Below are 26,652 nucleotides of genomic sequence, written 5' to 3' on the forward strand. Positions count from 1 at the left end.
CCTTCATGGTGTTGCTGAATGATGTTGCTGGAAAAGAGGGTCCTGATACAGACCACAAAGTAGGATTCTTGGATCTTGTACAGGAAAAAATTTGAGGTGAGTCAGAGACTACAGTGAAGGAAGCAAGTTTATTAGAAATGACTCCATTACAGAGTTGGACATCCTCAGAAAACAAGGGCAGGAATGCATTGTCTTTTGTTAGTGTCTCTACTTATAAGTAACTATAAAGAGAAAGAGTTACAATTAAACTTGGAAGGTGCAGATGTACTCACTGAAGTCGGGGCTATTGGTTTTACCAATGACCATTAACCTGTTGACCTAACCTAGCTCATTAATATTACCTTTAAGAAAAAATGCTGCACTCCTAGGACATTTATACGTTTTTGAGGCTTGGTGGAAGATGTCTTGTATGGCCATAAATATTCTACAATTGTAATTTGTGGCCAGCTAAAAAATATGGCTATTTTCAGACCATAAGTATTAACCTTCTAGATGCCTTGTGAGTACCTACCTAGTCATATTAAGATAGAGTATTCTAATCACGTTTATTAAACTGGAAGCTTGGTAATCATGAGTCCCTCTAAAACAGCAAGTCTACTCCTCAAGGATAAAATGTATTTCTCAGGAATTTTGTGCATTTTTATTGGGGGGAACCCCACTCCTGATATTTAACGTGGGTTCTTTTCTATTTCCCTAAGCATCTCGGCTGGTCTGAGAAATAAAAGGAAAGAGTACAAGAGAGAAAAAAAATTTTTTTTTTTTGAGACGGAGTCTCGCTCTGTCGCCCAGGCTGGAGTGCAGTGGCCGGATCTCAGCTCACTGCAAGCTCCGCCTCCCGGGTTCACGCCATTCTCCTGCCTCAGCCTCCAGAGTAGCTGGGACTACAGGCGCCCGCCACCTCGCCCGGCTAGTTTTTGTATTTTTTAGTAGAGACGGGGTTTCACCGTGTTAGCCAGGATGGTCTCGATCTCCTGACCTCGTGATCCGCCCGTCTCGGCCTCCCAAAGTGCTGGGATTACAGGCTTGAGCCACCGCACCCAGCACAAGAGAGAAATTTTAAAGCTGGGTGTCTGAGGGAGACATCACATGTCGGCAGGTTCCATGATGCTCCCCAAGCTGTAAAACCAGCAAGTTTTTATTAGCGATTTTCAAAAGGGGATGAAGTATACGAATAGGGTGTGGGTCACAGAGATCACATTCTTCACAAGGTAATAAAACATCACAAAGCAAATGGAGGCAGGATGACATGACAGGACCACAGGATGGGGTGAAATTAAAATTGCTAATGAAGTTTCGATCACGCATTGTCATTGATAACATCTTATCAGGAGACAGGGTTTGAGAGCAGACAATCTGTCTGACCAAAATTTATTAGGCAGGAATTTCCTTGTCCTAATAAGCCTGGGAGCACAACAGGAGACCCCTTCGGCTTCAACCATAAAAGACAGCCGCCTCCAAGGGGACCATTCATAGACCTACCCTCAGGGACGCATTCTCTTTCTCAGGGATGTTCCTTGCTGAGAAAAAGAATTCAGCAATATTTCTCCTATTTGCTTTTGAAAGAAGAGAAATATGGCTCTGTTCCATCCGGCTAACCGGCAGTCAGAGTCCAAGGCCATCTCCCTTGTTCCCTGAACATTGCTGTTATCCTGTTCTTTTTTCAAGGTGCCCAGATTTTATATTGTTCAAACACACATGCTCTACAAACAATTTGTGCAGTTGATGCAATCATCACAGGGTCCTGAGGCAACATACATCCTCCTCATCTTACAAAGATGATGGGATTAAGAGATTAAAGACAGGCATAGGAAATCACAAGGGTATTGATTGGGCAAGTGATAAATGTCCATGAAATCTTCACAATTTATATTCTTCTGCCTTGGCTTCAGCCAGCCTCCGTTCGGGGTCCCTGACTTCTCGAAACACATTTTGTTTGATGGCATTTGGTATGTTTACCAAAATGGCAGAAAAGAGTGAAATTATTCCTCAAAGATTTCTGAGGATTGGATATAAACAAAATGATTATAGTTAATATGCAAGTTGATGCAGTTGATATGCAAAAGAAATTTTGTTTGAAACATAATGAGATTTTTATTTATTTATTTATTTATTTATTTATTTATTATTAGAGACAGAGTCTTGCTCTGTTGCCCAGGCTGGAGTGCAGTGCACCATCTTGGCTCACTGAAGCCTCTGTCTCCCAGGTTCAAGTGATTCTCCTGCCTCAGCCTCCCAAGTAGCTGGGATTACAGGCATGAATCACCACACCCAGCTAATTTTTGTATCTTTAGTAGAGATGGGATTTCACTCTGTTGGCCAGGCTGGTCTCAAACGCCTGACAAGTGATCTGCCCACCTTGGCCTCTCAAATTGCTGGGATTACAGGCATGAGCCACCACTCCCAGCCACAATGAGGTTTTTAAATAATTCTAACTGATTTCCTGCTGTTGAGCAGGGAGCCAAGCAAACTGAACAGATCATGGGCCTAAAGGAGAAGACTGAAGACAAACTCTGGAACACACATGATTAGATTAATTACAATGGAAGCCAAATCAAATTTTAAAAGGCTCATTTTGAAATATGGTGTTATTCTGTGGAAAAAAAACTAGTGTTTATCTCCAGAGTAAAGAACAGGGTTCCCTGCAGGGATTGATTGAGATCTATGGCTCAGGATTAAAAATCCTTCTTTTTTCCACTTATAAACTAAAGATTAATTTCTAAGCCCCTATTGACTAAATGGACCCCTCTTCTTGGATAAGGACATTCGAAAGTTAACCTGAAAAGCTAGTTCAAGCCATGGGTCACATATGCCTCATTATACTCTCCTCCCTTTGGTTTTAATTTTAATTTTTATTTTTGTGGGTACATAGTTGGTGTATATACTTATGGGGGTACATGACATACTTTGATACAGGCATGCAATGAGTAATACATAATAAAAAATGGGGTATCCATCCCCTCAAGCATTTATAGCTTGTATTATAAATGATCCAATTATACTATTTTAAGTTTTATAAAATGTATAAATTATTTTTTACTATAATCACCCTGTTGTGCTATCAAGTACTGTCTTATTCATTCTTTCTAACAATTTTTTGTACCCATTTCACATCCCCACTAACCCCCTGTTCCCCCACTGCCCCTCCCAACCTCTGGTAACCATCCTTATATTCTCTATCTCTATGACATCAATTGTTTTGAATTTTAGCACCCACAAATAAGTGAGAACATGTGACATTTGTCTTTCTGTGCCTGACTTATTTCACTTAACATAAAGACTTTCAGGTCCATTTATGTTACTGCAAATGACAGACTCTCATTCTTTCTTATAGCTGAATCGTACTCCATTGTGTATATGTACCACATTTTCTCTATCCAGTCATCTGTTGATGGACATTTAGGTCTCTTCCAAATCTTGGCTATTAGCAACATTTGTTTTTGACTGACTTCTGGATAAAAGCCACCTTAACTGGGGTGAAATGGTATCTCATTTTGGGTTTGATTTGCATTTCTATGATGATCAGTAATGTGGAGCACCTTTTCATTTGCTTGCTTGCCATTTGTATGTTTTCTTTTCATAAATATCCATTTAAATTTTTGTCCACTCTTTAATTGGATTACTACTTTTTTTCTATAGAATTTTTTGAACTCAATATATTGCAGTGTACTCGCCTGTTTCTGCACTGCTATAAAAAAAACTGAGACTGGATTATCTATTTTCTTATTGAGATGAAGTCTTGCTCTGTCACCCAGGCTGTAATGCACTGGCATGCCATCGGTTCACTACAACCTCTACCTCCCGGGTTCAAGCAATTCTCTGCCTCAGCCTTTTGAGTAGTTGGGATTACAGGCATCTGCCACTATGCCCAGCTAAGTTTTGTATTTTTAGTAAAGACAGGGTTTCACCATCTTGGCCAGGCCGGTCTTGAACTCCTGACATCCTGATCCACCTGCCTCAGCCTCCCAAAGTGCTGGGATTACAGGCATGAGCCACTGCACCTGGCAAGACTGGGTAGTTTATAAAGGAAATAGGTTTAATTGAGTCACAGTTCCACATGGCTGGTGAGGCCTCAGGAAACTTACAATCATGGCAAATGGGGAAGCAGGCACCTCTTCCATGACAGCAGGCGAGAGAGCATGTATGTGAAGCAAAGAGGGAAGAGCCCCTTATAAAACCATCAGATCTCATGAGAACTCACTCATTATCAGAAGACCAGCATGGGGGAAACCACCCCCATGATCCAATCACCTTCTACCAGGTCTCTCCCTCAACACCTGGGAATTACAATTCAATATGAGATTTGGATGGGGACACAAAGCCTAACCATATCACGTAGCTATTAATTGCTTTTCAGATGGGTAATTTACAAATGTTTTTTCCCATTCTGTGAGTTTTCTCTTCACTTTGTTTATTGTTTCCTTCACTTTAAAAAAGCTTTCTGACTGGCTGTAATTCCATTTGTCCATGTTTGCTTTGGTTGTCTGTGCTTATGGGGCATTATTTAAGAAATTTTTGCCCAAATGAATGCCCTAAGAGTTTCCCCAATGTTTTCTTGTAAATTTTTGATAGTTTGAGGTGTTAGGTTTAAGTCTTTTGTTTATTTTAATTTGATTGTTGTATGTGGCAAGAAATAGGGTTCTAGTTTCATTCTTCTGCCTATGGCTTGCCAATTTTCCCAGCCCTATTTATTACAGAAACGGTCTTATTTTTTGTTGTATGTTCTTGACACTTTTGTTGAAAATTAGTTTAGCTGTATGAGTTTGTTTCTAAGTTCTCTATTTCATTCCATTTGTCTTTATGTCTTTTTATTCTAATGTCACACGTTTTAATCACTACAGCTTGATAGTATAATTTAAAACCAGGTAATGGGATTCCTCCAGTTTTGGTTTATATATTCAGCATAGCTTTGACTATTACAGTGTTTTGTGGTTCCATATATATTTCAGATTTTTTTCTATTTCTGTGAGGAATATCGTTATTTTGATAGAGATGGTATGAAATGTATAGCTTGCTTTGGATCGTATGGACATTTTTTAAAATATTGATTCTTCAAATCTGTAAACATAGAAATATCTTTCCATTTTTTTGTGTTCTCTTTCATTTCTTTTATCAGTGTTTTACACTTTTAATTGTTGAGAACTTTTACTTCTTTGGTAAATTCCCACACATTTTGTTTCATTTGTGGCTATTGCAAATAGGATTACTTTTTTGAATTTTCAGTTTGCTTACTGTTGGCATATAGAAATCCTACTGATTTGTATATGTTGATTTTGTATTCTGCAAATTTACTCAAGTTATTACTTCTAATAGATTTTTGGTGGATATATTAGGCCATTCTCACATTGCTGTAAAAATAATCAGTGACTGGTTAATTTATAAAGTAAATAGGTTTAATTGGCTCATGGTTCTACAGGCTGTACAGAAAGCATAGCACTGGCATCTGTTTCTGGTGAAGCCTCTGACAACTGACAAGGTGAAAAATAAATCTGGTGCTTGCACATCACATGGTAAGTGCGAGGGCAGGGGGGAAGTGCTACACACTTGTAGATAACCACCTCTCATGAAAACTTACTATTGTGAGAATGGCACCAAAGGAAATGATGCCAAACTGTTCATGGAAATCCTGCCCTCATGATTCAATCACCTCCCCACGAGGCCCACTTACAACATTGAGGATTATATTTCAATGTAAGATTTTGGTGGGAACACCCACCCAAACTATATCATTTTGCCTCTGGCCATTCCAAATCTCATAACCTTCTCATATTTCAAAATAAAATCATGACTTCCCAATAATCCCCAAAGTCTTAACTCATTTCAGCCTTAACTCAAAACTCAAAAGTCTCATCTAAGACAAAACTAATTTATTCCTCCTATAAGCCTGTAAATTAAAAAACAAATTAGGTACTTCCAAGATACAAATGGGGCATCGGCATTGGGTAAATACTCCTATTCTAAAAGGAAGAAATCAGCTAAAAGAAAGAGGCCACAGGACCCATGCAAGTCTGAAACCCAGAAGGGGAGTTATTGAATTGTAAGGCTCCAAAATAATTACTTTTGACTCTGTGTCCCATTTCCAGGGCACACTAATGCCTTGGGACGTTTAGACCTTGTGGTTTTGCATGGTTCAACCCCCACAGCTGCTCTCATAGGCTGCTGTTGTGTGCCTCTGGCTGGTTTTGTGCGCTTCCGGCTTTTCCATTTGCAACGTGCAAGCTGTAGCTAGATCTACCATTCTGGGGTCTGGAGGACAGTGATCCTCTCCTCACAGGTCTACTAGGCCATGCCCCAGTGGGGAGCCAATATGAGGACTGTAACCCTACATTTCTTCTCTGCATTGTTTTAGTAGAGGTTCTCCATGAGGGCTCCACCCCTGCAGCATGCTTCTGCCTGCACACCCTGGCTTTTTTATATATTTTTTGAAGTAAAGGTGGAGGATCCCAAGTCTCAACTCTTGCATTTTGTACACTCCCAGGCCTAACACCATACGAAAGCTACCAAGGCTTATGGCTTGCACCTTCTGAAGCAGTGACTGGAGTTATAACTGGGCCAATTTGTGCTACACCTGGTGCTGGAGCACTGGCCAGGATGCAGGGAGCCATGTTCCAAGGCTACCCAAGGCAGCAGCTCCTGGGCCTGGTCCCAGAAACTATTCTCTTCTTTTAGGCCTCAGGGCCTGTGATGGGGGGGCTGCCTTTTAGATTTCTAAAATGCCTCCAATTCCTCTTTCCCATTGTCTTGGCTATCAACACTTGCTTTTTTTTTTTTTTTAAGGTTATACAAATATGTTTAACAAGTGATTGCTCCACACCCTGCTTGAGTTCCTCTCTTATAAAAGCTTTTTATTTTTTCTGCCACATGACTAGGCTGCAAAGTTTTCAAGCTTTTACACTATGCTTCCCTTTTAAGTAAAAGTAAGTTACAACTTTTTTTTTTCTTCTCCAACATGTGAGCATAGGTTGTTAGAAGCAGCCAGGCTACATGTTGAATGCTTTGCTGCTTAGACATTTTCCCAACAGAAACCCGAAATCATCACTTTCAAATTCAAACTTTTATATATCCCTAGGGCATGACAGAAATTCAGCCAACCACTTTGCTAAGACAACATGAATGACCTTTGCTTCGGTCCTAAGTTTCTAATTTTCATCTGAGAGTTCCTCAGCTCAGCCTTCACTGTCCAGATCACTATTAGCATTTTGGTCACAGCCATTCAACCAGTCTCTAAGAACATCTCAACTTTCCCTCATTTTTCTGTCTTCTTCTGAGTCCTACAAACTCTTCCAACCTCTGCCTGTTTACCCAATTTCAAAGCTGATTCCACATTTTCAGGTATTCTTATAACAATTTTCCACTCCTTTGTGCCAATTTTCTGTATTAAGCTTTTTTTCATCACTATAAGTACCTGAGACTGGTGGGAGGTTTAAGTGGCTCACGATTCTACAGGCTGTAGAGAAGACAGCACTGGCATGCACTTCTGGGAAGGCCTCTGGAAGTTTATGGTCATGGCAGAAGTTGAAGCAAAATCTTGCACATCACAGGGCAAAAAGCAGGAGCAACAAACAGAGGGGTAAGTTGTTACACACTTTTAAATAACCAGATCTTATGGGAACTCACTCACTATCATGAGGATAGTACCAAATGGGATGGTGCTAAGCCATTTATGAGTAATCCACCCCGATGGTTAAATTACCTTTCACCAGGTCCACCTCCAACATTGTGAATTAAAATACGAGATTTGGGAGGGGACACACATACAAACCCTATCAGAGGAGTCTTTATGTTTTTCCAAATATAAGATTATATCATTGGCAAAAACGATAATTTGACTTCTTTTCCGATTGGGATGACTTTTATTGTTTCTCTTGTCTGATTGCTCCAGATAGGACTTTCAGAATTATGTTGAATAACAGTGGTAAAAGTGGATATTCTTGTCATCTTCCAGATTTTAGAGGACAGGCTTTTAGTTTTTCACCACTTAGTATGATACTAGCTGTGGGTCTGTCATATATGACTTTTAATATGTTGAGATATGTTCATTCCATACCCAGTTTTCAATGGGTTTTTTATTACTAAAGAATATTAAATTTTATCAAATAATTTTTTAGCATAATGGAAATGATTATATGGATTTTGTCTTTCATTCTTTTTTTTTTTTTTTTTTTTTTGAGACAAAGTCTTCCTCTGTCACCCAGGCTGGAGTGCAATGGCATGATCTCAGCTCACTGCAACCTCTGCCTCCTGGTTTCAAGTGATTCTCCTGCCTCAGCCTTCTGAGTAGCTGGGATTACAGGTGCCCACCACTGCACCTGGCTAATTTTTGTATTTTTAGTAAAGATGGGATTTTGCTATGTTGGCCAGGCTGGGTTTGAACTCCTGAACTCAGGTGATCTGCCCACCTCGGTTTCCAAAAGTGCTGGGATTACAGGCATGAACCACTGCACCTGGCCCCTTCATTCTGTTTATATGATGTATCACATTGATTGATTTGCATGTTGAACCATCCTTGCATCCCTGGGATAAATTCCATTTGGTCATTATGAATTACCTATTTATGTATTGTTTAATTCAGTTTGCTGGTTTTTAAAAAAAAATTTTGCATCAATATTCTCAAATATGGGCCTGTAGTTTGCTTTTTTAATGTGTCTTTGTCTTGTTTTGATATCAGTGTAAAACTAGCCTCAAAGAATGAGTTTGGAAATGTTCTTTCCTTCTCTATTTTTCAGTCTGGTCCTACAGACTTTTTTTATTATGGCTTTAATTTTGTTACTTGTTATTGGTCTGTTCAGGTTTTGGATTTTTTCCTATTTCACTCTTGGTAAGTTGTGTGTGTTTAAGAATTAATTTCTTCTAGGTTTTCTAATTTGTTGGCATATAATTACAGTAGCCACTAATGATCCTTTGATTTTCTGAAGCATTACTTGTAATGTCTCCTTTTTCACCTCTGATTTTATTAATTTGTATCTTCTCTGTTTTTTAGCTAGCCTGTCTAAATATTCGTCAATTGTTTTACTTTTCAAAAAATCAACTTTTTGCTTCATTGATCTTTTGCATTTTCTTCATTTTATTTCCACTCTAATTTTTATTATTTCTTTTCTTCTAATTTTGAGTTTGGTTTGGCCTTTTTATTCTAGTTAATTAAGATGTATTGTTAAGTTGTTTGCAGTTTTTCTGTTTTTTTATATAGGTACTTACAGTTATAAATTTTCCTTTTATAATAGTACCTCTTTTACTATATTCCATAGGTTTTGCTATGCTACGTTTCTATTAGCATTTGTTCCAAGAAATTTTTCCATTTTCTTTTTAACATTTTTATTGACCTACTGATCATTCAAGAGCATATTGTTTAATGTCCAAGTGTTTGTATAGTTTCTGAAATTCATTTTTAATTGATTTCTAGTTTGTTCCATTGTGGTCAGAGAAAATGCTTGATATTATTTCAATTATTTGAATGTTTTTAGACTTGTTACTTAACATATGGTCTATCCTTGAAAATAACCCATGTGCTGAGAAGAAGAATGTGTATTCTGCAGCTGTTGGATGAAATTTTCTGTAAATATATATTAGGTTCATTTGTTCTATAGTGCAGATTAAGTCTGATGTTTCTTTGTTGATTTTCTGTCTGGAAAGTCTATCCAATGACTAAAGTAGGGTGTTGAAGTGTCCAGCCATTATTGTATTCATGTCTCTTTTTTTTTTTTTTTTTTTTTTGAGACGGAGTCTCGCTCTGTTGCCCAGGCTGGAGTGCAGTGGCCGGATCTCAGCTCACTGCAAGCTCCGCCTCCCAGGTTTACACCATTCTCCTGCCTCAGCCTCCCTGATGTCTCTTTCTTTAGCTCTTATAGTATTTGCTTTATTTATCTACGTGCTTTACTGTTGGGTGCATATGTATTTCCAATTATATCCTCTTAATGAATTGATCTCTTTATTATTATATAATGACCTTCTTAATATCTTCCTACAGTCTTTTGTTGAAATCTATTTTAGTCTGGTATAAGTAAAGCTATTTCTGCTCTTTTTTGGTTTCTATTGGCATGGAATAACTTTTTCCATCCTTTTATTTTCAGTCTAAATGTATCTTTATAGGTATTTTTTTTTTTGTAGGTCACAGATTATTATCTTGCTTCTCTATCCATTCATCCACTATTTGTCTTTTGATTGGAGTATTTAGTTGATTTACATTCAATGTTATTATTGATAAACACTTACTCCTGCCACTTTGTTACTTGTTTTCTGATTGATTTTTATCCTCTCATCATTCTTTTCTTCCTGTCTTCCTTTTAGTGAAGGTGATTGCTCTTTTAATATTATCTAATTTCTTGCTTTTTACTTTTTGTATATCTGTGTATGCTTTTTGATTTGAAATTACCATGAGGCTTGAATATAATATAACATCATTTTAGACTGTGAACAATTTAACATTGATTGCATAAACAAAGAAACAAGCAAAGCAACTAATAAAAACTACACCCATCGCTTCTCGGCCTTTTGGCTAAGATCAAGTGTAAAAACTCTACACTTTAATCCCATTGCCATTCTTTTAAACTTTTTGTTGTTTCTCTTCCTTCCCTATTTTACTGTCTATGTCTTGGAAATATGTTGTAGTTACTTTTTATTGGTTTATTGTTTACTATTTCTATTTGAGGTTTTTTATAATATTCTGTTTTTCCATGTGCTATTACTAGTGAGTTTTGTACCTTCAGATGATTTCTTATTGCTCACTCACTTTTTTCCTTTCAGGTCAAGAACTCCCTTCAGCATTTCTTGTAGGACAAGTCTGGTGTTAATGAAATACCTCAGTTTTTGTTTGTCGGGAAAAGTTCTTATTTCTCCATCAAGTTTAAAGGACTTTTTGCCAGATACATTATTCTAAAGTCTTTTTTTTTTTCTTCAGCTTTTTTAATATGTCATGCCATTCTCTCAGCCTGTAAACTTTCCCCTGAAAAGTCTGCTGTCAGATGTATTGGAGTTCCACTGAATGTTATTTGTGTCTCTTCTCTCGCTGCTTTTAGAATCATTTCTTTATCCTTAACCTTTGGGAGTTCAGTTAAGTGCCTTGAGGTGGTCTTCTTTGGGTTAAATCTGCTTTTAACAAGAAAAGTTCTGTAACTTTTCTTGTACTCGAATGTTGATACTGAATGTTGGGGAATTGTTTAATATTATTTAATGTTATTTCTTTAAATAAATGTTTATTTTTATTTATATTTTATTTTATTTATTTATTTATTTATTTTGAGACGGAGTCTTGCTCTGTCGCCCAGGCTAGAGTGCAAAGGCGCGATCTCGGCTCACTGCAACCTCCGCCTCCTGGGTTCATGCCATTCTCCTGCCTCAGCCTCCCAAGAAGCTGGGACTACAGGCACCCGCCACCATGCCCGGCTAATTTCTTTTTGTATTTTTAGTAGAGACGGGGTTTCACCGTGTTAGCCAGGATGGTCTCGATCTCCTGACCTTGTGATCCACCCTCCTCGGCCTCCCAAAGTGCTGGGATTACAGGCGTAAGCCACTGCACCTGGCCAATAAATGTTTAACCCTTACCTCTCTTTCTACCACCTCTTTAAGGCCAATAACTCTTAGATTTCTATTTTGAGGCTATTTTTTAGATTCTGTAGGTATGCTTTATTTTATTTTTTTTTTTTGAGACGGAGTCTCGCTCAGCCGCCCAGGCTGGAGTGCAGTGGCGCGATCTCAGCTCACTGCAAGCTCCGCCTCCCGGGTTCACACCATTCTCCTGCCTCAGCCTCCCGAGTAGCTGGGACTACAGGCGCCTGCCACCACGCCCGGCTAATTTTTTGCTTTTTTTTTTCTTTTTCAGTAGAGACGGGGTTTCACCGTGTTAGCCAGGATGGTCTCGATCTCCTGACCTCGTGATCCGCCCGCCTCGGCCTCCCAAAGTGCTGGGATTACAGGCGTAAGCCACTGCGCTCGGCCTATTTTTTATTCTTTTTTGTCTCCTCTGACTTTGTCTTTTCAAATAGACTGACTTCAAGTTCAATGAATCTATCTTCTCCTTGCTCAATTCTTTTAAGTAACACTGATGCATTCTTCAGTATGACAATTGCATTTTAACTTCAGAATTTCTGCTTTTTTTATTTCAATCTCATTGTTAAATTTATCTGATAGAATTTTGAATTCCTTCTCTGTGTTATATTGCATTTCTTTGAATTACCTCAACCAGCTATTTTGGATTTCCTGTATGAAAGGTCACATATCTCTGTTTTTCCAGAATTGGTCCCTGGTGCCTTATTTAGCTTGTTTGGTAAAGTCGTGTTTTCCTGGACAGTCTTGATACTTGTAGATGTTCATCTATATCTGGGCATTGAAGACTTCCGTCTTCATTGTAGTCTTCACAGTCTGGGCTTGTTTGTCCCCATTATTTGTGGGAACACTTTCCAGGTATTCAAAGAGACTTAGGTCCCAAACCCAATAATACAGAACCTTATGCAAACACGTAGAGGTACTGCCTTGGTGGCCTTGGATTAACATCAAGAAAAATTCTCTTGATTTATCAAGTAGAGACTCTAGTTCTCTTCCCTTACTTTCTCTCAAATCAGCAGAGTCTCTCTATCTGTGCTGAGGCAAGTGGAGCTGGAGTTGGGGTAACAAAGGCACCCCTGTGGCCATGACCACTGAGACTGTGCTGGTTCACACTTGAAGACAAAGAACTTGGTATCACCCAAGGCCCACTAAAACCACTACTTGGCTGCCATATAAGTTTATTCAAAGCCCTAGCCCTAGCCCTAACCCTAACCCTAACCCCAAACACATATCCTAACCGCAAACCATAACCCTAACCCTAACACCAAACCCTAACGCTAACCAGAGCCCTAGCACTAGCCCAAACACTTACCTTAACCCTAACCCCTAACCCTAACCCCAACCCCAACCCTTACCCTAACCTTTAACCCTGACCCCTAACCACTGACACCAACCAGCAACCCTAACCCTTAAGCCTAACCCTTAACCCCTAACCCTAAAACCCTAACCCCAACCCCAACACTAACCCCTAACCCTAACCCTCAACCTAATCCTCACCCTAACCCTAACCCTTAACCCTTAACCCTAACACTAACCATCTAACCCTGCTCCATAACCTAAACCTAACCATTACTCCTAACCCTAAATCAAACTCTAAGCAAACCCTAACACACTAGGCACACAAGGACAGAGGTGTACATATTCATTCTGTCATACTTACGTTTGCACTTCCTCTCACACATACACAACACACTCACATACGCATACTCCTACACATACTGAAATGTCATCTGATTTGTGACCCAAAGAACTCTCAACTAAGAAATAAATGAAAAGTTGCTTACACTGACTAATACTGAAGGACGTGCCAATTAAAAGAACATTAAAATATCTTTGCCTGCCTGTGTGCAGGCTGGGCGTGGTGGCTCATGCCTATAATCACAGCACTTTGGGAGGCAGAAGTAAGCGGATCACTTGAGGCCAGGAGCTTGAGACCAGTCTGGTCAACATGGGGAAACCCCCATCTCCACTAAAAAAAAAAAAAAAAAAAAAAAAAAAAAAAAAAAAAAAAAATTAGTTGGGCATGTTGGCACACACCTGTGTCCCCAGTTACTTGGAAGCCTGAGGCCTAAAAATCATTTGAACCTGGGAGTCGGAGTTTGCTATAAGCCAAGACTGCACCACTGCACTTCACCCTGGGCAACAGAGCAAGAGCCTGTCTCAAGAAAAGGACTGATATTTACTGTTGGCAAAGGCTACAGTCATTCTCTTGCTAACCCTAAACCCTGACTCTGACCCAGACCTCATCATATTCTTCCCCGCAATTCCTCAGGTATGTTTCCTTTCTGCTAATTTTTTTCCTCTAAACTTCTGACACTTAATACTCTAAATAGTTAAACAACCCATACCCAATCCCATCCCCAATTTAATACTAAGCCACACTAGGACTTGACATCACAAGAACAGAAAGGTACAGATCAATGTCTAGTATAATTATTCAATTAATAATGCTCAAGAGGACAGGTACGGTAGCTCACATCTGAAATCCCAGCACTTTGGGAGGCCAAGGTGGACAGATCACCTGAGGTCAGGAGTTTGAGACCAGCCTGGCCAACATGGTGAAACCCTGTCTCTACTAAAAATACAAAAATTAGCCAGGCATGGTGGCGGGCACCTGTAATCCTAGCTACTCAGGTGGCTGAGGCAGGAGAATTGCTTGAACCTGCAGAGGTTGCAGTGAGCTGAGATCGTGCCATTGTACTCTAGCCTGAGCGACAAAAGTAAGACTGTCTCAAAAAAATTTTTTTAAAAAAAGCTCAAGAAAATAATTGTCATTTCATACTGGCACGTATTTTGAGGATAATACAACATGATCACTACATCCTTTTCTCAGAAAATCAAGCTGGTTTGGCATACTAAAGCCATCACTGCAAATAAACATCAAATAAACAGAATAAAGAACAAACCCACATACTAATTTCAATAGATGCAGGAAGTACTTTCAACAAAGTCAACACCATTTCATCATAAAAACATCCAACAAACCAGGGATAGGAATTTTCTAAACACCACAATAGGACTTTAGCACCATCTCTATTGTTAGGGCCCAGTGCTGTACTCCTAAGATCAGGACCAAGGCACCAATGCTCATTTTCATCACTGTATTCACCACTGTATAGGAAGTTCCATCCACAACAAATAGGAGAGAAAAAGAAGTAAAGAGCACATATATGTGTTAGGAAGCAGTAAAAATGGCTACTCACAGATCACATGAGCTATCTTACGTACAGAAAAATCATGACGAACCCCCAAAAATATTATTAAAACTAGTAAACTACAACACAAAATGTCAATACACAGTAATCTGCTCTATTTCCAGACAGTAGCAACAAACAACATGAGAATATAATTATGAAAACCATTCCAGGCTGGAGGTGGTGGCTCACACCTGTAATACCAACACTTTGAGAGGCTCACATGGGAAGATCTTTTGAACCCAGGAGTTTCAGGCCAGACTGGCCAACACAGGAAAACACTCTTTCTACAAATAATTTAAAAATTAGCTAGGTGCGATGGTGCATATCTGTAGTCCTAGTTACTCAGGAGACAGAGGAGGGAGGATTGCTTGAGCCCAGGAGGTTTAGGCTGCAATAAGCCACGTTCACACCACTGCACTCCAACCTGGCCAACAGAGCAAAACCATGCCTTGAAAAAAAAGAAAAAGAAATTACATTTTAAAAAATCAACAGGCTGGACATGGTAGCTGACATCTGTAATCCCAGTGCTTTGGGAGGCCAAGAGAGTATCACTTGAGAACAGGAGTTTGAGGCCAGTTTGGGCAGGACAGCAAGACACTACCTGTACAAAAAATCAAAAAATTAGCCAGATGTGGTAGTACACACCTGTAGTCCCAGCTACTTGGGAGTCTGACGCGGGAGGATCACTTGAGCCAAGGAGATAGAGGTTGCAGTTGAAGGGGTGGCCTGCCCCTCCACACCTGTGGGCATTTCTCGTTAGGTGGAACGAGAGACTTGAGAAATGAGATACAGAGACAAAGTATAGAGAAAGAAAAAGTGGGCCCAGGGGACCTGCGCACAGCATACAGAGGACCCACGCCGGCACCGGTCTGAGTTCCCTCAGTACTTATTGATCATTATCTTTACCGTCTTAGAAAAAGGGAAGCGGCAGGATAATAGGATCATTGTAGGGAGAAGGTCAGTGGTAAGACACATGAATAAAGATCTCTGTGACATGAATAAGTTTAAGGAAAAGTGCTGTGCCTTGATGTGCATATGCAAATATCTCCATAAACATTTTTAGTGCATAAAGAGCAGCATTGTGGCTAGCATATCCCACCTTCAGCCCTAAGGTGGTTTTCTCCTTTCTCAGTAAACAGAACATACAATCGGTTTTGTTTTTTTGGTTTTTTTTTTTTACTATTTCTCAATTATTCCTTTATTTTTTTAAAATGTGTAAATATTTTGAATTGTCAAATATTTCATATATTCAAGATATACATGATTATTTGATATATGAACATCTTTTTAAATTATTATTATTATTATTATACTTTAAGTTCTAGGGTACATGTGCATAACATGCAGGTTTGTTACATATGTACAATTGTGCCATGTTGGTGTGCTGCACCCATCAACTCGTCAGCACCCATCAACTCGTCATTTACATCAGGTATAACTCCCAATGCAATCCCTCCCCCCTGCCCCCTCCCCATGATAGGCCCCGGTGTGTGATGTTCCCCTTCCCGAGTCCAAGTGATCTCATTGTTCAGTTCCCACCTATGAGTGAGAACATGCGGTGTTTGGTTTTCTGTTCTTGTGATAGTTTGCTAAGAATGATGGTTTCCAGCTGCATCCATGTCCCTACAAAGGACACAAACATCCTTTTTTATGGCTGCATAGTATTCCATGGTGTATATGTGCCACATTTTATATAAACAATCGGGTTTTACACCGAGATAATCCATTGCCCAGGGACGGGCAGGAGACAGATGCTTTTCTCTATCTCAACTGCCCAGAGGCCTTCATTCCTCTTATACTAGTCCTCCTCAGCACAGACCCTTCACGGGTGTCAGGCTGGGGGATGATCAGGTCTTTTCCTTCCCACGACACCATATTTCAGACTATCACATGGGGAGAAACCTTGGACAACACCTAGCTTTCCTAGGCAGAGGTCCCTGCAACCTTTGGCAGTGTACGTGTCCCTGGGTACTTGAGATTAAGAGAATGGTGATGTCTTTTCACAAGCATGCTGCCTTCAGGCACTTGTTTAGCAAAGCACACCCTGCACAGCCCAAAATCCGTTAAACCTTGAGTCACCACAGCCCATGTCTCTTGCAAGGACAAGGTTGGGGCTAGGGTCACAGATTAACAGCATCTCAAATACAGAACAAAATGGAGTCTCTTATGTCTACTTCTTTCTATATAGACACAGTAACAGTCTGATCTCTCTTTCTTTTCCCCACAGCAGTGAGCCATGATCGTGCCACAGCACTCTAGCCTGGGAGACAGAGACCCTGTCTCAAAAAAATAAAAATAAAGCAATTGCTCATAGAAATATGGGTTTATTTCTGAACTCAAAATTCAGTTCCATTGATCTATTCAATTGATTATACCAGAATCATGTTGATTTTATTACCGTTACTTTGTAGTAAGATTCGAAATTTGGAAATGTAGTCTCTGAGGGTTTTTTTTGTTTGTTTTGAGACTATTTTGGCTATTCTGTATCCCTTGAAATTCCATATAAATGGTAGGATCAGTCTGTTGATTCCTGCCAAAAGGACATTGGGATTGTAACAGGAATCAGAAAGAATCCGTAGATGACTTCGTGTGGTACTGCCACGTTAAGAATTATTAAGTCTTCTAGTTTATGATATGAGGTGTCTTTAAATTTGTATGCTTTCTTGAATTTACTTCAGCAGTGTTTTGAAATTTTCCATTTACAAGTTATTCTGTTGTTTTTTGTTTTTTCCAGAGATGGAGTCTCACTCTGTCACCCAGGCTGGAGTGCAGTGGCGAGATCTCGGCAACCTCTGCCTCCCAGGTTCAAGCAATTCTCCTGCCTCAGCCTCCCAAGTAGCTAGGATTACATGCGCATGCCACCACGCCCAGCTAATGTTCTGTATTTTTAGTAGAGATGGGGTTTCACCACGTTAGCCAGGATGGTCTCGATCTCTTGATCTTGTGGATCCACCCGCCTTGACCTCCTAAAGTGCTGGGATTACAGGCGTGAGCCACCATGCCCAGCCTCATGTACAAGTCTTGTACCTTGGTTAAATTTATTCCAAAGAATATTTTTTTATTCCAAGGAATATTATTTATTTATATTTATTTATATATTTATTTGTAATAAATAAATAATATTTATTTATTCCAAATAATATTATTACTGTTGATTGTTTTCTGAGAGAGTCTCACACTGTCACCCAGGCTGGAATGCAGTGCCACAATCCTAGCTCTTCAGCATCAATCTCCTGGGCTCAAAAGATCCTCCCACCTCAGCCTCTAGAGTAACTGAAAATATATATGCGTGCAAGCACAACCAGTTAACTTTTTAATATTTCTGTAGGGATGGTGTCTGGCTATGGTGCCCAGCTTTCATTCTAAAATTTTTAGAAATTCTAAAATTTTAGCCATGAATCAGGCATAAATACTGTGGTGGTTAATCTTAGTGTCAACTTTACTAGATTAAGGGATACACAGAGAGCTGTTAAAGCACTATGTGTGGGTATGTCTGTGAAGGTGTCTTCAGAAGAGGTGTCATACTGGTATAACATATCACAGCATATTGCAATACTGACATGACACCCACAAGACTGCTGTGACACCCATAAGACTGATGTGATGTTCACAAGGCAGATGACACCTGTAGGACTGCTGTGACACCCAGAAGACTGATGTGAAGCCCCCAAGAGTCAAGACACTCCTAAGACTCATATGATGCCCGTAATAGTGACATGACACCTGTAAGGCTGATATGACATTCATAAGACTGATGGGACACCTGCAGTACTGATATGATGCACACAATACAGATATGACACCCTCAACACTGCTATGACACCCCTAAGACTCACGTGACACCCTCAATACTGATATTTCAGTCGCAATACTGATACAGCATCCAGACTCTCACCAGGGTGCTTGGTACACAGCTTCCACTGACCTGAATTTGGATTGGGTTTGGCCTCTACAGTGAAGTTTGATGTCGTCTCTGCTTTACTGACATGGTATTACTGTGGCTGTTTATAATTCACTGTACAGTAATTTCATACTTCTAGGAATCTTGCAATAGCAGTGTAAAGTGTAACTTATCCCTTCTCTTAGATTCCTCAGCAGCTACAGCAGCTCCACACAAAACACTCCAGTGTATTTTACCAAAGCAAAGACAGCCTCCCAGCTAACCACCAAATAACTCCCATATCAGGAAATACAGGGTCTCTACCTGACAATCCAATCCACAGACCCATTTCACTTCACTGCCTGCCCCAACTGGGAGAAAATGTCTCTTTCCATTTGGATTGGGTTTTCCTTTTTCTGGAATGTTCCTGAGCTGTCCCTCAGTTTCACAACTTTGGCAGATAACTCCAAGCTGGGTCTGCCCCGTGTTTCCTCTCTAGCAGATGCAGACCCTGCGTTCCCAGCGGAAACACCGCAGCCCGATGCTTGCTCTCCTCAGTGCAACCCACCAGAAAGAGCACAATCCACCTGCCCACAACTGGTGATCTTGTTATGCCCAGACCGTTTATTCCCCGAAGAAGACCACCAGAGTCCAGAGTCAAAGCTAAGCAGCAAGGATCTTTATTACAGGTTGAACCTGGAACTCTCCCTCGCTCGTGAAACGAGACGGGCAGGAGAGCTCCCCCACTGAGCTCCAAGCAGTGTTATATAGTCTAAGAAAAGTGGGCATAGAGTTATTATACAAAACAGATATATGATTGGCTAGTGTTTGAACAAGGTGATTTGGCTAACTATGATTGGTTCCCGCCATTTCTGATATTTTGGTTCAAACTTTGAGGCGGGAGAGCAGGTTTATGGCAGCAAGAGTTTATCTTACTTAAACACGTCTTGTGACCTTGCCTCAGAACTTACAAAATCTCTGGTATGTGCAAAACAAAATCTCTGGTACGTGCAGAAAACCAGGTACTCACAGAACTTATGAAATCTCTGGTATGTGCAAAGATTAGAGAGCAGAACAAGGGTGTAGCGGGTGGGGGGCGGGTACACATCTATCTTTGTGTCCTTTCAATCTCAACTTCATAATGGCAAAATTCTCTTTTTCAAACCGAAGGTTCATCATGTCAGTCTCTCATTTCACTTTTACAGTGGGTTCCCACTGGCCTTAGTACAAGGACCACAGGACTGACCATGACCTCTACACACCATGCGCTCCTGCATGCTGCCCTTTCCAAGGCATTCAACCCCAGTGGCCTGCAGTCTCATATGCTCTCTCTTGCGGGGACACAGCAGCCTTCTGGGTGTCTCGAGTATTTAACGCATGTTCCCTCAAGCCATTCACCCAATGTCCACCCTTAGCAAATTGTCTAAGACACTGTCCAGCAAAAACCTTAAAGTCACAGCAGTTATGGTATCTAACAGTAGTAAAGTTAATAATGTGGTTTTTCTAAAAACAAAACATGATTATTTCTTAGATAATCTGCAAGAATCACCCACAATTTGTAGATCAAGGAATGACAGTTTAATGGAACCAAAGTCCATGTATGAGATAATTAGGAAAGAAAAATGAAATCTCATTGTTGAACAAAAGGCAAATGGCACGACTAATTACTGAAATTTAATAAGAACACACTGGGCCGGGCATGGTGGCTCATGCCTGTAATCTCAGCACTTTGGTGGGGGTCTGAGGCCAGCCTGGGCAACATGGCAAAACCCATCTCTACAAAAAAAAAATTTCAAAAATTAGCCGAGCACATTTGTATATACCTGTAGTCCCAGCTAATCGGGAGGCTGAAGTGGGAGGATGGCTTGAGCCCAGGAAGATGCAGTGAGCCGAGATGGTGCCAGAGCACTCCAGCCTGAGCAATCGGGCCAGACCTTAGAAACACTCTCCTCCTGACTCTCTTCAGGGAGCCAGACAGAGAATTCTCTCTCTTCTGCTGCCTCCTTTGTGTTTGAATATAAAACACAAAAATAAAAGCTTTGTGAAATAAATTTACCCAAGCTAAACAAAACACCTAAATAAAAGCTTTGCCTGGGAACCTTGCTCAGCCTCATGTCAACTTCTATTACTGGAGAGCCAAGAAACTCTGCTCAGTAACACCACCACTGACAGCTGGGTCCTGAAAAAGGTCTTGCGTTAAGCAGGAATTATTTTAAAATAATTAAAGCTTGTCACTGGGTCATGAGAAATTGTTGAACATAACAATTCCCTCAATTGAAAACAAGATAAACTAAGAAGTATATTTTTAAATATTATTGATGGAAACAAATAGCAGAAATACATAGTATTAAGAATTCTGTTGAAAACTAGAAAGAGATAAATTAGAAGTCAAATAAGAGAAATATACTGGCCAGGCACGGTGGCTCATGCCTGTAATCACAGTTCTTTGGGAGGCAGAGGCCGGCAGATCAGCTGAGGTTGTTGGAACCGAACTGTCGATTCCCTCCTGGGCAGGGGTCACCGCGAAGGATCACCGACACGAGATTCACAGCAGAGAGTTATTTATTACTAGCGCGCTAGGGTCCCAAGCTCTAAGTTGGCCCTGGGACCCCGACTGCTTGTTACAGGTTGTTTATATAGGCAAACACAAGTTCAAACACAGCTTATGGCGCGAAATTCAAACAAAGCTTAAGGCGCAAAATGATTGGGTCTAGCTATGGCCTGGGCAAGGTGTCTTATGCTAATTGGTTAGAGCAGGACCTTATGAGGTTTTTTCCTGAAGTTGTTGATTCCGGGAACTTCGAGGCAGTGTGGGACCCCTGGAATTGGCAGGGTGGGACCCCATGAGGTTGTTTCCCGGAATTGGCAGGGTGGGACCCTATCACGGTGGGTCCTTATCGAGGCAGGGTGGGACCCTATCCAGAGCCACCTGGTGTTAAATTTTTTTCTATATGAGGCCTAGTTTCTAAGTTTTATGAGGCCTAGTTTCAAGGTCAGGAGTTTGAGAGCAGCATGGCCAACATGGCGAAACCCAGTCTCTACTAAAAACAATAATCAGCCGGGCATGGTGGCGCAGGCCTGTAATCGCAGTTACTCAAGAAGCTGAGGCCAAACTGCTGAACACAGGAGATGGAGGCTGCAGTCAGCTGAGATCTCCACTGGGCCACTGCACTCCAGCATGGGAGACAGAGAAAAACTCATCTCAAAATAAAAAAGGAGAAACTTATTTAATCAAACTGGAAACCAAGAGAAAATGGATGATTTCCGAGTAAAAATACACATTAACAAAATGGACTCTAAGGAAAATTTAAACACGCCAATTAGCATAGAAAAGCTTGGAGTGACCCTTAAAGATCCCCCATTAAAAAAGGACCCCAGGGGCAGGGCGTGGTGGCTCACACCTGTAATCCCAACACTTTGGGAGGACAAGGTGGGCAGATCACTTGAGGAAAGGAGTTTGAGACCAGCCTTGCCAACATGGTGAAACCCCACCTCTAATAAAAACACTCAAAAAATTACCCAGGCATCATGGCGCACACACACTTGTAGTCCCAGCTACTTCAGAGGCTGAGGCAGGAGAATCACTTGAGTCCAGGAAGGGAAGGTTGCAGTGAGCGGAGATCACGCCACTACACCTGTCAGGCCTCTGAGCCCAAGCCAAGCCATCGCATCCCCTGTGATTTGCAGGTATACACCCAGATGGCCTGAAGTAACCGCCCAGATGGCCTGAAGTAACCGAAGAATCACAAAGGAAGTGAAAATGCCCTGCCCCGCCTTAACTGATGACATTCCACCACAAAAGAGGTGAAAATGGCCGGTCCTTGCCTTAAGTGATGACATTACCTTGGGAAAGTCCTTTTCCTGGCTCAACCTGGCTCAAAAAGCTCCCCCACTGAGCACCTTGTGACTCCCACTCCTGCCCACCACAGAACAACCCCCCTTTGACTGTAGTTTTCCTTTACCTACCCAAATCCTATAAAATGGCCCCACCCTTATCTCCCTTGGCTGACTCTCTTTTCGGACTCAGCCCGCCTGCACCCAGCCCGCCTGCACCGAGGTGATTAAAAAGCTTTATTGCTCACACAAAGCCTGTTTGGTGGTCCCTTCACACAGATGCGCATGACAACACCCTAGCCTGTGCAACAGAGTGAGACTGCATCTCAAAAAAAAAAAAAAGAAAGAAAGAAAGAAAGAAAAAAAAAAGTACCACAGGGCCGGGCGCAATAGCTCACACTTGTAATCCCAGCACTTTGGGGAGGCTGAGGCGGTGGGATCACCTAGGGTCAGGAGTTCAAGACAAGCCTGACCAATATGGTGAAACCCCATCTCTACTAAAAATACAAAATTAGTCGCATGCCTGTAATCCCAGCTACTTGGGAGGCTGAGGCAGGAGAATCGTTTGAACCCAGGAGGCAGAAGTTGCAGTGAGCTGAGATCTCACCATTGAACTCCAGCCTGGGAAAAAAGAGTGAAAATCTGTCTCAAAAAAAGAAAAAACCAAGAACAAAAAAACAAAGGCTGAGGGAGACCTTAGGCTGGGTGCAGTGGCTCACGCCTGTAACCCCAGCACTTTGGGAGGCTGACATGTAAGGATCATTTGAACCCAGGAGTTCAAGACAAATTTGAGTGATGTAAAGATCCTGCTTAAATTAGCAGTGCATGGTGGCTGGTGCCTATAGTCTAAGCTACTTGGGAGGCTGAGGCAGGAGGATTGCTGGAGCCCAGGAGGCCGAGGCTGCAGTGAGCCATGATCGCACCACTGCACTCCAGCCTGGGTGACAGAGCAAGAACTTCTCTCTTAAAAAAAAAAAAAATCAATAAAAATGTAAAGGCTGAGTGCAATGGCTCCCGCCTAGAATCCCAATAATTTGGGAGGCAGAGGCAGGTGGATCATTTGAGGTCAGGAGTTAGAGATCAACCTGACCAACATGGTGAAACCCCATCTCTACTACTAAAAATACAAAGATAGCCAGGCATGCTGGTGCACACCTGTAGTCCCAGCTACTCAGGAGGCTGAGGTAGGAGAATTGCTTGAACCCAGGAGGCAGAGGTTGCCGTGAACCAAGATCAGGACATTGCACTTCAGCCTGGGCAACAGGAGCTAAACTCCATCTCAAAAAACAAACAAAAATAATTTTTTTTAATTTAAAAAAAAAAAAAAAAAAAAAAAGCAGCCAGTCCTGGTGGCTCAGGCCTGCCTGCAATCCCAGCACTTTGGGAGGCCGAGGCGAGTGAATCTCTTGAGGTCAGGAGTTCGAGACCAGCCTGGCCAACATGGTGAAACCCCGCCTCTACTAAAAATACAAAATTAGCCTGGTGTGGTAATGCAGGCCTGAAATCCCAGCTACTTAGGACGCTGATGCAGGAGAAGTGCTTGAACCCGGGAGGTGGAGGCTGCAGTGAGCTGAGATCGCGCCACTGCAGTCCAGCCTGGGCGACAAAGTGAGACTCCTTGTCAAAAAAAGAAAAGAGGTTGGGCTCAGTGGCTCACGCGTGTAATCCCAACACTTTGGGAGGCCAAGGCGGGTGGATCACAAGGTCAGAAGTTCAAGACCATCCTGGCCAAGATGGTGAAACCCCATCTCTACTAAAAATACAAAAAAAATTAGCTGGCCGTTGTGACAGGCGCCTGTAATCCCAGCTATTGGTGAGGCTGAGACAGATAATTGCTTCAACACAGGAGGTAGAGGTTACAGGGAGCAGAGATCGCTCCACTGCACTCCAGCCTGGAAGAGAGAGCGAGACTCCATACCCCCCACCCCCCGAAAAAAAAGATAAGAAAAGACACCGCAAGGCCATATGGGTTTACAGCTCAGTATAAAGTAACCTTAACGAAATCTGATTTTATTTAAAATGGTCAAAGCCAAGGGAAAAAAAAAAAGAGTACTGACTTTCTTCAATTAGTTTTATGGTATAATGTCAAAGCTTGATATAGTTAATATATTTCAACTAACTTAGGATGCAAATGTTTATAAAACAGACGTCATTTTATGTGCCATTACAAATATACTGCAAATTAAACAGACTTTCTCAACAAAAGAAAAACTGTTGTTGAGGAGTTCACTTCCATTAGACGCACACAATGGTTTTTTTGGTTTTGTTTTCATTTGTTTTTGTTTTTTTGAGACAAGGTCTTGCTCTGTCGCCCCGGGCTTAAGTGCAGTAGCGTGAGCATGATAATGTGCCTACTTATCCATTTTCCTGTGTTGTTTCTACTGTGTTAACAAAGGAGCCTGAAAACACCGAGTACTGACCAGGCGAGGTGGCTCACGCCTGTAATCCCAGCACTTTGCGAAGCCGAGGTGGGTGGATCACCTGATGAAGTTGGGAGTTCGAGACCAGCCTGACCAACATGGAGAAACCCCCGTCTCTACTAAAAATACAAAATGAGCTGGGCGTGCTGGTGCGTGCCTGTAATCCCAGGGGGCTGAGGCGGGAGAATCGCTTGAACCCGGGAGGCGGAGGCTGCAGTGAGCCCAGATAGCGTCCAACCAGGGAAACAAGAGCGAAACTCCGCCTCAAAAAAAAAAAAAACAAACAAATGCGCACGGATCCGGGGCGCCTCTTTCTGTGGCGCCCGCCAGTCCCCAACATCCCGACTGCCCCACGGTGTCTCCGCGTTCCTCCTCCTCTCCAGAAACAAACTCGCCTTCGTGACCCGCATCTTGGCCTCGCGCTGGGGGTGACCCGCCCAGGCCTCCATGAAGGGAGCTTGTTCAACGTGAAGTCCGGATACAAACAGCCCGACGGGAAACGCCGCCGCGCTCGCTCCGCTGCGCTCACAGCGGGGGCGGAAGCCTTTTCCTCACCTTTGCCTCGGCGGCCCCGGGTGTCCCGGAGCTGCAGCAGCGTCTCCCTGTCCTCACAGCGGACGCGGCCCCAGGTGTCCCAAGCCCCGACCCCTCCCCGGCGGGTCCTGAGGAGAGAAAGCTCAGTCTTCACAGGGGACGCCCCAGGACGCCGCCGTGCGGATCGGACACGCCTCTGGCGTGCGGCGCTCCGGGTTTGGCAGGGCCGGGCGCCCCCTCGCGGCAGCTCTGGGGAATCTCTGAAAATCAGCGCCTTGATTTTTCCAGGCCGTGATTTTGGAAATTTCAACTGAAACGGAGCCCACCGTCCAGTGCCTTGACCGGAACGCATGGAGATAGCAATCAAAGAAGACGGCCAGTTCACGCCTGTAATCCCAGCACTTCGGGAGGCCGAGTCTGGCGGATCACTTGAGGTCAGGAAATCAAGACCATTCTGGCCAACATGGTAAAACCCCGCCTCTACTAAAAATACAAAAAGTATCTGAGCATGGTGGCGGGCGCCTGTAGTCCCAGCTACTCCGGAGGCCGAGGCAGGAGAATCCCTTGAACCCGGGAGGCGGAGGTTGCAATGAGCCGAGATCACGCCACTGCACTCCAGCCTGGCGACACAGCGAGACTCAGTATCAAAAAGAAAAAGAAAAAAATAAATAAAAAGAAACCAGGAAAGAAAAAGGAAATAAGTAAGGGGAAGGGGAAGGGAGAAGGAAGGAAGAAAGAGACTCCAGGCTAGGTGCAGTGGCTCACGCCTGTAATCCCGGTACTGTGGGAGGCTGAGGTGTAAGGATCATTTGAGCCCAGGAGTTCAAGACAAACCCGAGCAACGTAGATACAAACTTCATAGCTCACCCCCCAAAAATCGCTCAGGATAGTCTGTAGACTTAAATTTTCAAATGTAAAATTGTAAAAGTTATAGAAGAAAATCCACATGACTTTGGATTGGTGATGAGTCTTTAGATACAATACCAAAAGCCAGTTCATAAAAGAAAAAAATGATAATGTGGACTTCATTAAAATTTAAAATGACTGCTCTCTGATGTATCCCGTTAAGAGAATCAAAAAACAAGCCACAGACTGAGAGAAAATATTTTTAAAAGAAACCTGAAAAAAGACTTGTGTGTAAAATAACAAACAAATTTTAATAACAAAAAGAAAAAAGCCCGATTAAAAGATAGACACCTCACCAAAAAAGAGATACAGATGACATGCCCGGGTGCGGTGGCTCATGTCTGTA

The 26,652-nt window shown here is 42.0% G+C and overlaps 1 protein-coding gene across 3 annotated transcripts in view; it reads right to left on the reverse strand.

Annotated features, from left to right (window-relative positions):
• Positions 1 to 25,887, reverse strand: part of LOC144334919 (uncharacterized) — a 33,723-nt gene extending 7,836 nt beyond the window's left edge. For 2 of the 3 annotated variants that reach the window (XM_077966748.1, XM_077966749.1), the window contains exon 1: positions 25,422 to 25,887. In XM_077966748.1, coding sequence (XP_077822874.1) covers positions 25,422 to 25,752 — 331 coding nt within the window. In that variant the 5' untranslated portion in view covers positions 25,753 to 25,887. Of the gene's footprint in view, positions 1 to 7,402; positions 7,525 to 25,421 lie in introns of all 3 variants that reach the window. The other variant, XM_077966747.1, reaches the window with a different exon arrangement.
• Positions 25,888 to 26,652: the final 765 nt, after the last annotated feature.

The sequence above is a fragment of the Macaca mulatta genome, chromosome 15 (genome assembly GCF_049350105.2).
Source record: "Macaca mulatta isolate MMU2019108-1 chromosome 15, T2T-MMU8v2.0, whole genome shotgun sequence".
Lineage (NCBI taxonomy): Eukaryota > Metazoa > Chordata > Mammalia > Primates > Cercopithecidae > Macaca > Macaca mulatta.